The 16,559-nt window shown below is 37.9% G+C and overlaps 1 protein-coding gene across 2 annotated transcripts in view; it reads left to right on the forward strand.

Annotated features, from left to right (window-relative positions):
• Pcdh19 (protocadherin 19) overlaps positions 1–16,559 on the forward strand; it is a 101,616-nt gene that overhangs the window by 44,732 nt on the left and 40,325 nt on the right. For both annotated transcript variants that reach the window (XM_074064419.1, XM_074064418.1), the window contains one exon: positions 10,366–10,424. In XM_074064419.1, the coding sequence (XP_073920520.1) occupies positions 10,366–10,424 (59 nt within the window). The remainder of the gene's footprint in view (positions 1–10,365; positions 10,425–16,559) is intronic.

The raw sequence follows: 16,559 nt of genomic DNA on the forward strand, positions 1-16,559 counted from the left end.
CTGCAATGCTTGTTTTTGTCCCTAGAAACTGGATGCTACTGTACTGTGGGTATAGAACCATGTGCCCTTGATTTTAAACTATAGTCATAATTAGAGGGCTGTTGCTATTAAGTAACCATGGAGTATGATTTTGAGAAATATTTATTTGCTTGATTAAATGTGAAATTAGTACTTAAAAGGTCAGAAATAACTAATTTATATTTTTGAGACAGAAAATACTAGTGAATGCCATGTGTGCAATCCCTGACTCTCCTCATTTGAGTGTATTAAGATACCCCTGTGTTTGCAATGGCAGTAAACAAAATATCTGCAACAAAAGAGAACTATGAAGGGTTTCGTTGACCATAAACAAGAAAATGATCTATGTTGTTGTATCTAATTAGAAAACATCAATATTAGAAGCTAATACATTTACTATTTTGAAATGTGTTATTTCACCATTGTTTCTTGCCAGCACGATTGCACATTACAGGCTTGAGCAACAAACTGGTACAAGGGAAGTGAATTTAGACTGATATGCCAAAGGCTGTTACTCTTTCACTCTTAAATAAGCTTGTGAAGGCAACTGGGTTTTAAGTGATGTATAATATGAATAATGGGATTGTTGTTGGAACTGAATTTGGAGGTGTTGTTTTAGACCATGGGCACAGGGCCCCCTACTGCTTTCTCTCCAAATATTTTGAAAGTCTGTTCAGCTGACAAGACTAGCTCAATAGAAATTGCACTCAGCAGGCAGTCAGGGTTCTGTAACTACTAAGTAGCAGAGAATTGAAGCAGTGATAAAATAACAGAGAAGAACAGGCCAGCTCCGGTTCTGAGATTGGTGGGTCTTTTCTGGGCCAGAGGAGTTCAAAGAGTGTCTGGATTCAAGAGCGCTCAGACTGTAGATCCCTGGATCGTATTGCTTGTGGGACAAGCACATTGCTTGCGCTTGTCTTATATAGGTTGTGAATTTGTTATGTTTTTTTCCCTGTGGTACTGGGAATTGAATGGATTTCTTATCGTCAGTTGGAACAGCTTTATCAAATCTTAGCTTCTGCAATTGAAGCCACAACATAAATCATCACTGTTCATCCTAGATCACAGTATAAAGATGGTTTGCCAGTGCATCTAAAGACAACTGGTATGGTCACCAAGGTTCCAGGGAACACAGTGGCTAATTACTAGAACCCTTGGACTATGTGATTGGGTTCTCCAACTAGGTCTAGAGAACTGTCTTTAGTGAGTGTGTGCCAATATTTTCTTTTATTTGACTGCTAGATTGTACTCTCCTGACCTATTCACTGGAAGTAACCAACAATGCCTGAGAAAAACAGGTATGAAGCAGCCTAGTCACTTCCCTGATGTTGCTGTCTAATATTTGCTTTCCATGTCAGTAGTAGGTAATGCCAAAAAATAGTGCTCCTGGGATTTTTCTTGTCTTTCTTGTTCTGGCATGTTCTAGCTGAGTCAGTATTTAATGTGACTGTAGCAGTTAAACCTGTGTGTTTGTTTTCTTGACTGTTTAAGGGGGGAATAACAGTTGGTCCTTACTTGTAAAGGGCTTTGATATTTGGGGATGAAAGGCACTCTGTGCATGCAAAATAGCTTTAATGTGTTGTAACTACATATTTGGGATGATGATTGGATTCCAGCATTTGTTCCACTGGCAAATGTGGTTGATAGTTATTTAGTCCTTGGGTTAAGTTTTGTTTATATGGGATGATATAGTTTGACTTACTATCTTCATCTTATTTATACTTAAGCTACTTTTACTCACACTGAGGTCTTGTTGATTGTGCGTTTGTACCTACAATAGGCACTGACTGGTTCTAGAAAGCTTTTTATAAGTAGATACTATTTTAGAGTACACTATCCCCCACAGAGGACTTAGAAAGGGGCCCAGGGACCTTATTCAGAAGCCTGTATTTGTTTGTATAATGGTACGGTGTTTAGCTGAGTCTTTCGGCAGGCTTTTCGTTTTAGTAAAAGTAACAGTAAAGTTTATTAGGAGAGGAACAGTGTGGGGGAGGAGAGAAGAGAGAGAGAAGCATTTCCTGTTCCCCATGGAGGTAATGGGAGCAAAGACTCTAAGTGGGCTTTTTGCCTCTGAATTGTATGAGTTCCTGCAGAAAGTTGTGAAGTTTCTCAGGGAAGTCTTTTAGTAAAATTTGTAATTGGGTTGCTCTTCTGAAGGGATAACTTTGACCCAAAGATTAGAGCTGAGAAAAGTGTTTTCTGTAGACTACCTCTATGTAGTCTTACCATATCAATGGTGCTAGTAAAAATTCAGGAGTGACGATGAAAGACTGCCAAGAGGGGAACCTTTTCAATTTAACTTGTTGAATGTTAACTATATGACTGTATTCCCCTTGGTAGTCCTGTCCTGAAACTCACTGAAATCCCAGAGTTCTCACAGAGCTCTACATTCTGATGAATACTATCTTCTCACAGAATTTTTTCTAGCCCAGTTTGGAAGCACTATCACATGTTCCCACTTCCATTCCCAGACATGTGGCAGGACCAGTGGAGCTAGATGGTCAGAAAGCACTTAACTATACCATCTTATCCCTGACAGTAATATACAGACAGTTGGGCATTTATTAGGTTGTAGTTGAGAGTGAGAACAGAGAATGAATTGTAACTACAGAAGACAGTACATAGAATGCTTTGAAGAAATGGAACCAGCTTGGTCTAAAAGAATTGGTCATCTACCTTAATTGTGATAAGTACCCTCATTCATAATCCCTTCATTATTTTCTCTGGCCATTCATTGTTGCATTTATGAGTAATTGCTTAGTGTCCCAGATTAAAGCAGATGGCATAGGAACCTCAAAAGAAAGAAAGCTTCCAGTCCAGTTGGGAGATGAACTGACATACTACATTTGACATAATCATAGAACCTGAAGAAATGCATAGTCACATGTACAATCTATATGCCAAGTGCCAAGGAAAGACTAGGCAATATGAGCTGATCTGTGATAGACATGTATTAACATGAGGGAAATTAAATATGAGGAAGTAGGCGACTTGCATTGAATGACTGCTTAGCTAAGGATTTTGTTTAGATTTAATCTTATCACAACAGGGAACCACTGCAGGTCTTGAAAAGAGAAGTGTTGTGATGAAAATAGTGGGCAAGGAAGACCATCCCAATAGTATTTTTTAGCATGGACTGAGCAAAAGGCCAATGGAGAGGAAAAAACAATGACAGAAAGTGATGGAGGCTGTGGAAGTGGAATGAAAGGGATAACACACTAGCTATTTCTAGGAGCTGTAAGCATTTTAAACTCTATTTGATAGAAGAAGGAGATTTCTCACAATTACGATATAGATTGTGGACATGTGACAAATATAAAAGCCAAATTATTCTATGTGAGTCACCCACCCTCATCAAGCCATTAGGGAGTTATTTAGTTTTATAAAGTATCAGTGTAATTCTTTAGGTTGCATTAAAGTAGCTGTGTACAAGTATATGCATGTATCTGTGGGTAGGTAGCTATGTGTCAGTCTCTGTGTGTATATTTATCTAAGTGGCTGACATATTGACTATCCCTGGTAACAGGTCCATTAGTTTGTGAGCCCCTTGAGGGCATAGGCTGTGTATTTTTTTCATCCTTCAGATTTGGTGCATGTTTATTGAATGCATGAATAAATGAATAAAAATCACTTTATTTAGAAGCTTAGAATTTTTGGAGCTTGAAGGGAAATGTTGAGATCACATAGTCATTCTTATTTTAAAGATGGATAAAGTCTCAAGAGGGATAAAGTGAGTCACCTATGAGGATGCACACCTGTCATCCAAGTAGTCGGGAGGCTGAGCTGGCCTGGGCTACATAGTGAGATCCTGTCTAAAAAAAACATAAAAAGTGGGGGGAATAAAATGATTTATCCAAAGTCGTCTGTGAATCAGTGATAACCAGGGGGAGGGAGCTTAGGTTTCCCCACTCCAATACATTGTTTCATGTAGTCAACTGGGCATGTGTGCACAGTCAAGTGCTTGAATAAATGCACATACATGTGTTTGTGTATCAAAATTAGGGCTGGGTGTGTGACAAACATATGAATGATAATATGTGGTCAGCAGTAGCTTAGGTAGTTTTCCAGTTCAGGGTAAATACGAATTTTTTTGTGATGATAACTCTGGGGATGTTGCCTTTTATTACACCTTCACTAATTCCTACTTCAGCTGCTGCTGTCTGGATGGATGAATCTTTGAATATACATTCTAGCTGGAGGCATGTTGGCTTTATCTTTATATAGAATTTACATTTTCATTTTATGTGTTAGGGATAAGAAGAAGGAAAAAGTCATTTGTTGATTCATTTCTAAAGAACACTTTTGTGAGAGATGGCCATTTGAATATCTAAAATAGCAAACACTTTTGCAGAAGGTTATGGATTTTTTTTTATCATCGTTCAATAGGCACAATTATCATTGTTGGACGTTAGCAGTTAAAAAAATAACCAGCACTTTAAAATAACTTGCTGTGCATCCGATTTGGGATTCCAGTTTTGTTGTTTGTATTTGCTAAATAACTCAAGAGTTAAAAATTAAGCAGGGTGCTGGTGGCTCATGCCTGTAATCTTACCTTCTCAGGACACAGAGATCAGGACAATCAACATTCAAAGCCAGCCCAGGCAAATAGTTCGTGAGACCCTATCTCGAAAAAACCCATCACAAAAATGGGCTGGTCTCCTGGTTGCAGTCAGGACATTTGCTGCCTCATTCCACACTGGGGATTTCTTCCCAGGTTCCAGATAGCTATTTGCTTGCTGATCAGGTTGCCTCTAATGACCGTGCTACACCTAAGAATCTCGATTTTCACAGTTGCGCTGGAATGTGCTTGGTTGACAAGTTCCCCAGGTGATCCTTTTGAACATTAGAACTCAGGTCCTGGGACTTTGTCATCTGGAGTAAAGTGGGGAACCTGCGGTGCAAATGTCAAGTGACATTGATCTTGGGCAAACCTCTAAGGGCATCACGGTTCTCTAAAAAGTTTCAAAAGGGAAGCTGGTGTGGGTGGCATGTGCCTGTAATCCCAGCACTTGGGAGGCGGAGGCAGGAGGATCCAGAGTTCCAGACCAGTTTGGGCTATATATCAAGTTCCAGACCAGCCTCAAGACCCTAGCTCAAAAGAAACAACAACAATAAAAAGTTTCAAAAACAAAACAAAACAAAACAAAAACCAAAAACGGGCTGGTGAAGTGGCTTGAGGTGTAGGCTCTGAGTTCAAACCCCAGTACTGCAAAAAAAAGAGTTAAAAATGTAAAAACCCCCAGCAAATTGCAATTATGACATCTTTCAGTTTGATGGTAATTTTAAAGTATAAGTTCAAATTCATTTTCAAATGAAAACCTTAAGGTTTAAGAAATCTGTATTTTAATACCAGAGTGTGCAACCTTTTTATTTTAGCTTGGTGACCTGGGGGATTTGTGCCACTGGGCAAAGAGTCTGGTCCTGGGTATCTGCATTTATTGGGCTTCTTTCTCCTCAGGGTTGAAGTCTCTGCTGGTGATAAATGTGGTGCTGAGATAGCAGCAGTTACTCTTCCAGAGACTAGGGCACAATTCAGTGAACTGTAAAAGTAATGCAAAATGACAATTAAAATAGGGCATTCTCTGGTACCTTGGGGGCCTGACAAAGTGGAAGTATTTGACTTCTGATGCGTCTGACTTATTAACATAGAAATATAATAACATATCACCAATCCAGAAGTCTCACTAAAAACCTCATATATCTGTAAGGGAACTGAGAACAGAGAGTAGTTAGCTAAGAAGTCTCCTGAGCAGGTAAAAAAAAAGAAAAACCCAAAACACGGCATGAAGGTCCACATACTGAAGATCATGTAATTTCCATCTTAGAACAAAATCTCAGCTTTTGACTCAGAATTTACTTTCACTTTCGAGACTTTTCTCACAAATATAATTATGTAGTTTCCAAGAAAACTGTAGAGTAAGAGCATCAAACTGAAATGGAAGAGGAGCTGATTTTTACTATACCAATAGGACTGAGAAGTCACAGCACTGAGTGTTTGATTGCAAGTTAGTTGAGGGACATAGGTTGAAAATAAAAGACAAGAACTTAAAAAGTAAAGTACTTTGGGGTCATTGATAGCACAGGCAAAACCTGCATGGTACTATGATTTGTGTTTAGAAGGGTACTCCTAAATAACCAAGATGAGCTTAAATTATGCTTTTTGTACTCTGTTTTAAGGAGGGCAACCTTGTGAAACATTTCAGAAATAAGGCAGAATGGTTGGGGTTTTAAATCAGAGTTGCAGTTCTTAAAGGGGAAAGTCCTATGCTATCTGGGAAACTGAACTATCCAGAATTATTTATTCTTTGAGTGTTTTAGAAATACCAGTATTTAAGCCAGGTGCTGGTAGCTCACACCTCTAATCCTAGCTACTCAGGAGGCAGAGATCAGGAGGATCATGGTTCAAAGCTAGCCCGGGCAAATAGTTCCACGAGACCCTATTTTGAAAAAAACCTTCACAAAAAACAGCTGGTGGACTGGCTCGAAGTAAAGGCCCTGAATTCAAGTCCAAGTACCACAAAAAACCCCAATATTTTATCAAGCCTAGGCCAAGTGAGAAGACTGCTTTCAGTGAATTCCTAGAGAAAAACCTTCTAACTAGGGAAAAAATTTACAAGAAGTATATTAAATTATAAAAATGTAATTCTTATTTGCTGTCAAGACTAGAAATAAAAGTTTGTTCTAGACCCATTTTTTAATGTCAAAATTAGGTTTTCCAGAAACAAATGTTGTTCTTGTCTTTTTGCTGTGTTTCTGTGTTAACCTGGCTGTCTTATTAGAGATGGGGACATTTTGTAGTGAAATTAATGTGACATTTAGAGAAAATTTCCTCTCTTGAATGTTTCATGCTATTTGCCATTTAGAATACTTAAGAGATAGGATTGGAATAATGTCAAGCAAATTTTGATTAAATAAAGGCTAACCAGGAGCCAATATATTCATGCAAAAAAGAAAAGATCTTGTTTTATTTCTGGAGAAGTGTATTTATTCCTTCTGTGATTCTTTATCCTCTATTGAGACTGCCTAAACAGACAATCTGGCAGAGGAGATGCTAGCCTCTAAACAGCTGGGCTTGCCTTAGAAAACACAGCACATCAGGTCAATGCTTGTGGCCAGTTCTTTGCTCACAGTAGTTTTTCTTTACCCTGGAGGCACATAAGAATTACCTGGGAAACTTAAAAAATTACTAATACTGTGTCCCAAGTCCGGGTCAATTGTCTCAGAACCTCTTGGAGTGAATCCTTGGTAGGAATACCTTTTAAAAATTTTCTGAGATGATTCTAGTATGCCTTTAGGGCTGGAACTACTGGCTTAAGACATGAAAACTATTCATTAAGACAAGGGTATTTCCTTCTTCAGGGTGATTTGAGTATCACCCTTTGTTTCATCAGAAGTGAGAAGCAATTTCTTCTTTCAGTGCACAAGAGTTGGATTTGAGCACATACTTGGACCTAGTATGAGCTGTAATACTTGATTTCAGTAAATGTAGACCCATAATATAATAGGCCAGTTGTTTGGAATGTAGTAGTAATGAAGCCTGAATAGTGAATTCTGTCCAATTAGAATGATTCTGTGCATAGGTTGTCCAATAACTATAGCCAAGCTGCCTTATAAAGAGATCTGAGACTGATTATAAAGGCAGAAGACAATCTGTGAGTCAGCACAGCCCCATTCACTCTGAGAAAGTTATTCTAGGAACCTTCCTCATTGATTACTGCTACTAATTACATTAGAATGCAGCATGGGACATCAGCCTGTGATGGTTTGTGCTGATTTGGGGGGTGGACTACTTACATTTGAAGTCTAGGATGCACAAAAATGGACAGTTTAGTCTTCTACAGTAAAAAAGGAGGACAGGAAGGTGACAAACTTCAATGATACTCTTCTACCCCAAGTGACAGATCATGCCTGGTGCACTTGCCCAGGGTTAACCAATTTGTAAACCTTGGGGAGTAGGTAGAATTGTTAAGGTCACGATAATCAAGCCCTCTAGACCTATCTCTTTTCTTAACTCATTGCCTGGGAGTAGGAAGCCTCATGGTTAGATACTTTATTCCATTAGGACCAGGAAGTAGTTTAGTCATCAAAGATAAAATTTGTATGACTTTTCTTCTTTGCCCAGACATGTGGTTCTGGTACCATGCCTAGAGTCCAGGTCTCCACAGAGCTCCATATTTTCAGGTTAGATGCCCTCATATGCAAACTTTGTCAAAATTTCTACTTGAAGACTGCTTTTCATAACATGGCAACAGCTTGGGATGTTGCTCATGCTTTTCCTGCAAACAAATGTCCTCTAGTTTCCATTGTTTTTGGTCTATGTGTCACCACTTTTCTTGAAAAATGATTCGGTAAGTTTGGGAACTGTGGTGGAATATGCATGTATGTGCTATTGTTTTATTGCCTGACTGAGATCAAATTTCTGGCCCTACTTGAGATCTCAAATTCTGTAGAAAGCAAGGGGCAAGGGTAGAAGGATTCCCAATTTGAGTCATGATAAACCCAGTTGAAATTCTGCTTAGGATTTTCCTTTTATTACCCGTTTTTCACAGAGGAGAGAAAATTGAAGCACACAAAGATGAAGTAATTTACCCAAGACTGTATAGTGAAATGAATAAGCAAAATATTGAGTGCTTAATCAAGTCCCTGTTTTAACAGGGTAGCATGAGTTTTAGGAGGGCAAGAGTTCACTTGTTAAATTATATGTTGTATTTGATGTCACAAAAGAACACCTTTAACCAATACTATTTTGCCTGTTAAGTTGGTAAAGTGAATTAACTCAAGTGTGTGTTTATTGACTGACTGATAACCTCTTCCAGAAAATACTTATATTGCTTTCTCTTCATATAATTATCTTTACAACAATCTCAGCATTCGTTTTCTTATGAACAAATTAGAAATGAACTGATTCTTTTCTTCAGCCACCTCTTCCAATAGCACAATTCCTTGTGGTTTATACTAAAGAGGATCTAAACTTCTAGATAAAAGCAGTGTAAGTGGATATTACAGTCTGTCTTCAAATGAGGGGAATGTAGTGGGAGCATGGACATGACTGAGAAAGTACAGGGCACTGATGGGGTTTTGTTTCCTTCTCCGTGCTCTCTCCTTTCTCCATCTTTTTAACCTCTAGCTTCCCTATCTACTTTAGGTATCTAGGGTCCTTACCCTGATTGTTGGCTGTTTAGTGTTCATGTGTTAGCTGGATACACTATTACCTGTCTCATTTTCTCCTCTTCCAAACTCTGAACTCCTTGAAAGCAAGGACTGCATTTAAAAGCCTAGTGCAGTTACTATCTGACAGGTAGTCATCTGAAAGGAATCTGTTGTTTTGTTTGCTAGGTAGCTGCTGTGTTTCCTTCTCCAGGCACTTTTGGTTGAAGGCCCCTAAGGAATGATGGGAGTAGTGACACTTCCTGGTGGAATAGCAGGAAGGTCGTAGAGATGTGTTTGGACATTTTTCAGTTCATACAATGGTTCAAGGAAAGTTGTACTTCAGTGTTAGGTGTACGATTCACTTTATTAGGCCATTGACTTACTTCAGTGTAGATTCTTTCCTTGCTTCCACCCCTTCTAAGGCTGATCCCCCCACTTCAATCTACCCAGCCTCTGGGTGCTAATAAACTGTTTTCTCATCTCTTTTATCTGGTAGGTATTCTGCATTTGCTTTTGTAAAGCCATTGCTCCCGCAGTCTTCTGTAACCAGATTAGACAGTGGTGTTTTAATGATAGAAGCTGAGACAGGGGTTTACCTGCAAACTGCATGTTTCACATGAAAGGCTTTGGTACCCCCTGTGGACTGCCCTTCACCCTGTTTTAGGCATAATACTTGTTTGCCTTCATATCTGTGATAAAACAAAGGTCTTCCTGCATAACTAGTGCTAAGCAAATGTCTTAAAACAAAGGGAAGTGCAGAGTTTAAATCCACAGTAGGGGATTACCTTGCCGCATTTCCATGTCTTTGGAATAAATATTTTAACATGTTAATTATCTACTACTAATAAAAATACCTTTGAACTTCAGTCAATTTGATGGGCATAGAATTGTCTCCGCTGGGGAATGGGAAGCAATTAGTGTCTGTAACAATTGTGAATCAGATTGTCTCTTCTTCATAAGTGGTGGTATGGTCACAAGCCAGCCATAATCCAGGGAATGTTTGTGTCAAGTGTGCCCTGGTTTGTAGGGGTGAGCTGCTTGCTGCCCCTCCAGAGTCCCAGGACCGCACAATGGCCTTGATTTCCAATTCATTCATTGTTTCTTGCCCAGTAAAAATTTCCTTTTAAGTAGGATACTTGGACTGTTCTTATGAATTATCTCTGTAACCTTTTAAATCTTTTCTTTTTCTCACCGCAGACTGAAAACTATTCTTTTGACTCCAACTATGTGAACAGCCGAGCCCATTTAATCAAAAGGTATGTTGTTTTGCTTGCCTATTTTTATGGCTGTTTGATTTAATATATAAAGCAAAATAGAATAACTTGAAAAAAACTATTCCCTTTTGGATTTTAAGATGAATGCCTATGAGCTTATTGTAGAAAGTTTGGAAAATTCAGAAAAATATTAAAAAGTAAATAAACATCACTGGTAATTCCATCACTCAAAGGTAATCACCATTGGCATGTTGTCATATTTTTTCCATCAGAATATTTGTATAAATATTCACAGTTAAAATGTAAAATTGGGACATATCAGATGTAGCTTTAAAAGCTGGTATTAGAAATATTAGAAAATAATAGAAAACTTTGAAAATCATATTGTAAAATTTTTTGTCACTTTTCACTTTAAATAAAGGGAGGCTTTAAAATGTTTCATGTGGAACGTCCAGTAAGTTCTTTTTTGAAAAATTATTTTATTTTATTTTTGAATTATCATAGTTAATAATACAAGGGGATTTTATCATAATAATTCCATACATACATAAAGTGTACCTGGAACAAGTTCACCCCATTATATTTCTATTTCCAGTAAGTTCTGATATTGCTGTTATTTTGACAACTTTTAGATTTTAAGGACATTTTAATGATAGATAAACTATCCTTTATAATACTTTCAGATGCAAGAGGAAAAGAAATTTGCCCCATTCAATGCTTGTTAAGATATTTTTTAGTGTTTCAGATGAAACTTTCAAAGTTTATATGATTGGTTGGTCATAATTTAGTTATCCATGGAGTCTCAGAGTATGTGAGTACAGAGCTGCATACTGATAAGGAAGATTCCACCTGGTGCAGTGGGTACGAAAGTCATTCAATGGGAGAAGATCAGAGGGTTTAGGAAACTTTCTATGGAGGGAGAACTAAGCCAAAAATAGAATTTCTTGTGCAAAAAGTCCCAAACCAAAACAAAAATCAAATCCAAAAAACAAAAATAGTGCTTGACCACTCAGATGATGCCTTTATTACTGTTTCTTGTGAATAGTCTCTTGAATGGTCTAGTAGTTATTCTGCAGCTAAAATTGAACATTGAGTATGTTTGTTAAACTAATAGAAATAAAAGAAAGGCAAGCAGGGATGTTAGAGCTATACAGAGAAGACTTGGAATTTCTATTATTTTGCTGGCTCTAATCCCATAAATTTTCATCACTAGAAGAGCAGGAGTCCAGGAATAAACTAGCTTGTTGTATAAGGAACTCAAATTCATATCCGCTTTAATTTATGGTGCTGCAGTAACCCCTAAAAACATGCTAGGCTTATTTGTATTGGTCTAGAATAGCTTGTGACCTTAAGTGATGATCGTTAGTCATCTGAAAATGGCTATCCCTGAATTACCAGTTACAGCATAGTTTGGAATTTTTTCTGAAGTGTTTGGAAGAATTAATTTAGAATATTTTCTTGACCTGAAGATAAAGCAAAAATTAGGAATTCAAAATTATGTGACAATTTGTTTTAGGAAGAAAGAAAAAATTCTCTTTACATGCATTAATTAAAGTAGTTTTGCAGCAGAAATCTCTTTTGTTTTGTGTTTTAGGACTGTTATTTCCCAAGCTTCTTTTTAAACTTGTAGCAAAACAGTGACTAACTTGGTCATAGAATTCCCAAGTAACCAGAATGAGCTAGCCCAAAGGACCAGTCCTAGTGCATTCTGGTTACTTGGGAAGTCTTATGACCAGATTAAACTGATAATTGAGCCTGGTTTTCGTAGCTTAGCAGAAAGCTAAGACTTCTGGGGAACCTCACGTCTCAGGTCAGCCCTCAATATCCAATTTCCAAGGTAGACTGATGAGACAAAAACTTATGCTCAAACATTTAGCTTTTGGGATCCATGTATTTCCACAGCAACTTTGAGACTCACTAGGAACCTCTCATTTTGATTAATTACTATCTATACACACACACAGTCTCTGAAGACACACAACCTGGACTTACCCAGCTCTTGGTGGAAATGTCTCTTGATAGCACCTGAAATCAACAATAGTTTTTTCTTTTTTAAAAGCCAGGGACTGCCTTGATAGAGGAAACATCTGAAATTTCAGGGTCACATACATTTTTGCCAGTTTCTATTTGTGGACCTGCAAGGGAATTTATGGGGTCAATTCAGTTCAGACAAAGCACAATACCTGGAAAGATACAGGGCATCTTGTTTGCTGTACTTTTCTGGGGAATAACCATTATGAATGTAAAATTGTGTGGAAAATGTTAAAAGAGAGTGACAACTAATACCATTCAAAGCATGTTCAAATAGCTCACAGCAGTGTTGGAAAGGGGTTGTACTCTGTGTAATTTCTTGAAGATCCATTTCTATGCATGGAAAAGTTCTTGGACAGGAAATTCTGAATCTGATTATCAGTTTTAATTTTACTATCAAATCCTTGATTTTTAAAAATATGCCAGTCTAATTTCAGGCTGACTTTGAGAACTTATTTTCCTATCCATTTCTACTCATCCAAGGACATTTTTGGTCTTCGTGACCATACTGTTTACACACAGGCATCTTTTATTCTTTTACATTTGCCTACTTTTGGTAGTTGAGCAACAGCTATCACTGTCCACCTTTAATTCTTCCTTGTATATAGTATTCTTACATGAAATATTTGACACACTCAGATTAGAGTGACTTGAGGAAGGCTTGTTTACGAAGAGACTGTTTGCAAAGTCTTGGGCAAGGGTTACTGTGTTTTTCTGGTACTAGAAGAATGGAGGAGTTGAAGATACTTCTGAAAAGACTAAGGAAGATAGCATGGATGGCACATTAACTTTAGAGTGATTGTGACTTCTGCACAGCTACTCTAAAGGATGCAATCATTATTAAGTGACCTCGCAGGAGGAAAGAAGAGACAATCAATACCCTAACATCACTTTTCTCTCACCATCTGATCTCTTGGTAGTGCCCTCTATGGACTAATTCCAATGGAAAGCCAGAGGGCAAGGGGATTTTCATAGGCCTAAATCAAGATTGAGAAGGATGAAAAGTAGATCTGGAGGGGAAAAGAAAGACACATGGCACATTTCCTCTTAATTTTTGGCACTGAGGAATCTAGCATTGTACCTCTGTAGGTTTTTTTCCTAGAATATCACCTGAAATTTGGAGGTATACCCAAGGAGGTTAATGAGAAAGTACAAGATTAACAAGCCAAGACAGTCTGGAATTCTTTCTGAATGTATTTTCTTCCTGTTATATTTGTCTCCTAGCTGTTCTTCTCAGAACAGGGAAAGCCAGCAGTGGTACTTTGCCCCTGTTCAACACTCCTTTCCTTAAGCCTGATTTCCATGCTGCTGTCTGATATCCCCTCCTGTAGTGCTTTTGGAGGAATGTGGCATGAGGCTTTTAGTTCAATGAAAATAAAGTAGGAAATGGGCAAGACACTGAGAAGTGTGGCAAGAAAAATGAGCACTGGCTCCTAAACCATGTACAGTGCTTTGCTTTACCACCAAAATTGTCCTGGAGTTTTGTAGCACCTGTTATGGCGTCTTGTATACAACAAATGCATGGTGCATGTTTATTGAATGAACGGAAGAAAAAGCTGAAGGAAGCATCAGTGTTTTCCCATTAAAAACTAGCACTAAACTTTCCTTTAAGGCAGGAATTTCTGAGCTTCAGTGTTCATTGGAATCACCTGAGAGACTTGTTAGATGAAGTCTCTAGCTCCGTACTTAGAGAACCTCCATTTTCACAGGTTCCCAAGGTAATTGAGATATAGTGGTTCAGAACACACTCTAGAAACTTCCTTAGGTCCACTAAACAGTTACAATACTCTTTTGACTCTTACTCCCTTCTTAGCATCGGATGGCATTCCCTGGGCATGTGTTATCACCTACTAGGAAAATACGACCTGTTTCTTTTCATATACTTCTGCTTTTGGAACAGAGTTCTACTATTTTAAAGGGTAAATACAGGTCAAAATTTGTGTAATATTACATCATCAAACAAGTGCTGAATAATGCTTGTGTACAGAACCCTGTTTTAGGTGTTTTCAAATGAACCTGTCCTGTTGGACACCAGAGCCACAATAGAAACATTCGAATTTACAGTACCTTTGAAAACAGGTACCCCTAATTTACTGTCCCACAAAAGTTGTTTTACAAGTCTTTCATCTCCCAAGTGGTACACAGGTAATAAAGCAAGTGAAATCAGTTTTTTTTGTGCCTGACATAAATTGTTATTTGTTTTGGGTGAGCAGCCATTTACCAGGCTGTTTTACAACTGAAGCATCTTGCTCACTGGATTTTAAACTACCTTACACAAATCCATTCATTAAGCCACTAAATATCCTTACAAGATCAGAGTAAGTGGTACTTAGTTTGTCAGATGGGTAAAGTGATCTTTAAATGAGTTAACTATTACAAGGTGTGAGGGGGCAGTGGTTATATATACCTTTTGCTGTTTCTTCTGAGAATATGCAATCTCGTGCTCACACTAACAGTTTCTTGGATCCTGGTGGCTAATCCTTCACAGTTTACTTCTGTCCTTTCTATCTAAAAACAAAAGCTCTGAGGTGGTTTATAACATTCAGATGCATATAAAATGGATGGTCAAATTTTAAAAAGGCAGATCTAAAATCAATTAAGAGAAGTGAGATAGAGATCTTGGCATCCAGGGAGGTAACTCAGTGCAATTAAACATTACATTTGCCTGGAATCTTTTGAGAAGCCAAGACAAAATGAAAAGTGCATCAGGTCATAAAGTTCTCATTATTCAATAAAAGAAATATACATATTTGTCAGGAGAGCTATTTTTTTCTGTTCCTGAATTTTAGGAGAAAAAACATAATGGGCAATGTCTGACTTATTTATAGAAGATGTAGAAACATTCTTTAAATACGAAATTCCTATGTTAATCCCATAAAAGACTATGGCCACACTATTTAATTGCAACTCAATGAAGGCATAACCATATAGAATAATTATCATATTAAACAATAAGCTTTTATTGAACATGTATTTCTATTTGATAGTTCCTGCACAATGTCTCATTGAGTTACCAAAATGGTCTTGTGAAGGAAAATTTAGCAAATATATTTTATAAACAAGGAAACTGAGACTCAAAGACATTACACATCAATCCCAGGGTCACATAGATGAAGTGGTAGATTACAAATTACACTTGTCCTAATGGCTCCAAGTTCAGTGCTTTTTCTAGTGCAGAGTGTTACAGGAATAGAGTTTAAAGAACCTAGAACAGTTGTTCTCAACTGAGGTGATGTGGCAATGTCTCTCTGGGGACATTTTTGTTTGTTACCCTTGAAGGGGGGTCACTGCTGGTATCTAGTGGGCAAAGGCTAGGGAAGCTCCTAAACATCTCATGGTGCATAGGACAGCCACAACAAAGAATTAGGTGGCCAAAAATGGCAATAGTGCCAAAGTTAAGAAGCTCTGCTTTGAGGGATGGTTAATTACATTGTCATTAGACTGTATCTCTCACCATCATATATCTCAAGCAAGTTTTGGCAACTGCTGAAATGTAGTCTGTGCCTTTGCTGCAAAACCACTGTCTAAGGATGGATGCACCATGTATTTGGTATTTCAGATGCATAACTTATGATCCGTGGTGTAGCACAGTGTAAATTCAGGCATGACATATAGAGAAAGTATTACAAATAGCAGGTGTGTTCTCTATGGTGTACCTTACATGTTATTCTCTATTTCAGGACAAATGATGTGGAGTTCTTGGATAGTACGCTTGGTGCATTGGGTGGTATATTGGTTTAACAAATGTAAGGACAACTTAACCCACAATCTCTGGAGCTGATAATTTCCATGTTCTTAGTATATTTACATTCACAGTTACAACAGACTTACTCTTTGGCTCTCACTTTATCTTACTTCTGTATAGGATTTGCCAGAGAAACAGAACTGATAGGTATTTCTATATCTACATCTATCTGGAAATAGTTTTATCATAAGGTATTGATTCATGTAATTATGGAGGTTGAGAAGTTCTGTAATCTGCCATCTGAAAGATGGAAAATGTGGAAAGTTTGTGGTATAGTTTGAAGGCCTGAGAACCAGAGAACCTATGGTGTAGTTGCAGTCTGCATCTGAAGACCTAAGAACTGCGAGCACTGAGTGCAGTGGACTGAAGTCCAAGCTCAAGAAATTTGGCAAAGAGCAAAT

This window comes from Castor canadensis, chromosome X (assembly GCF_047511655.1).
Source record: "Castor canadensis chromosome X, mCasCan1.hap1v2, whole genome shotgun sequence".
Taxonomy (NCBI): Eukaryota; Metazoa; Chordata; class Mammalia; order Rodentia; family Castoridae; genus Castor; species Castor canadensis.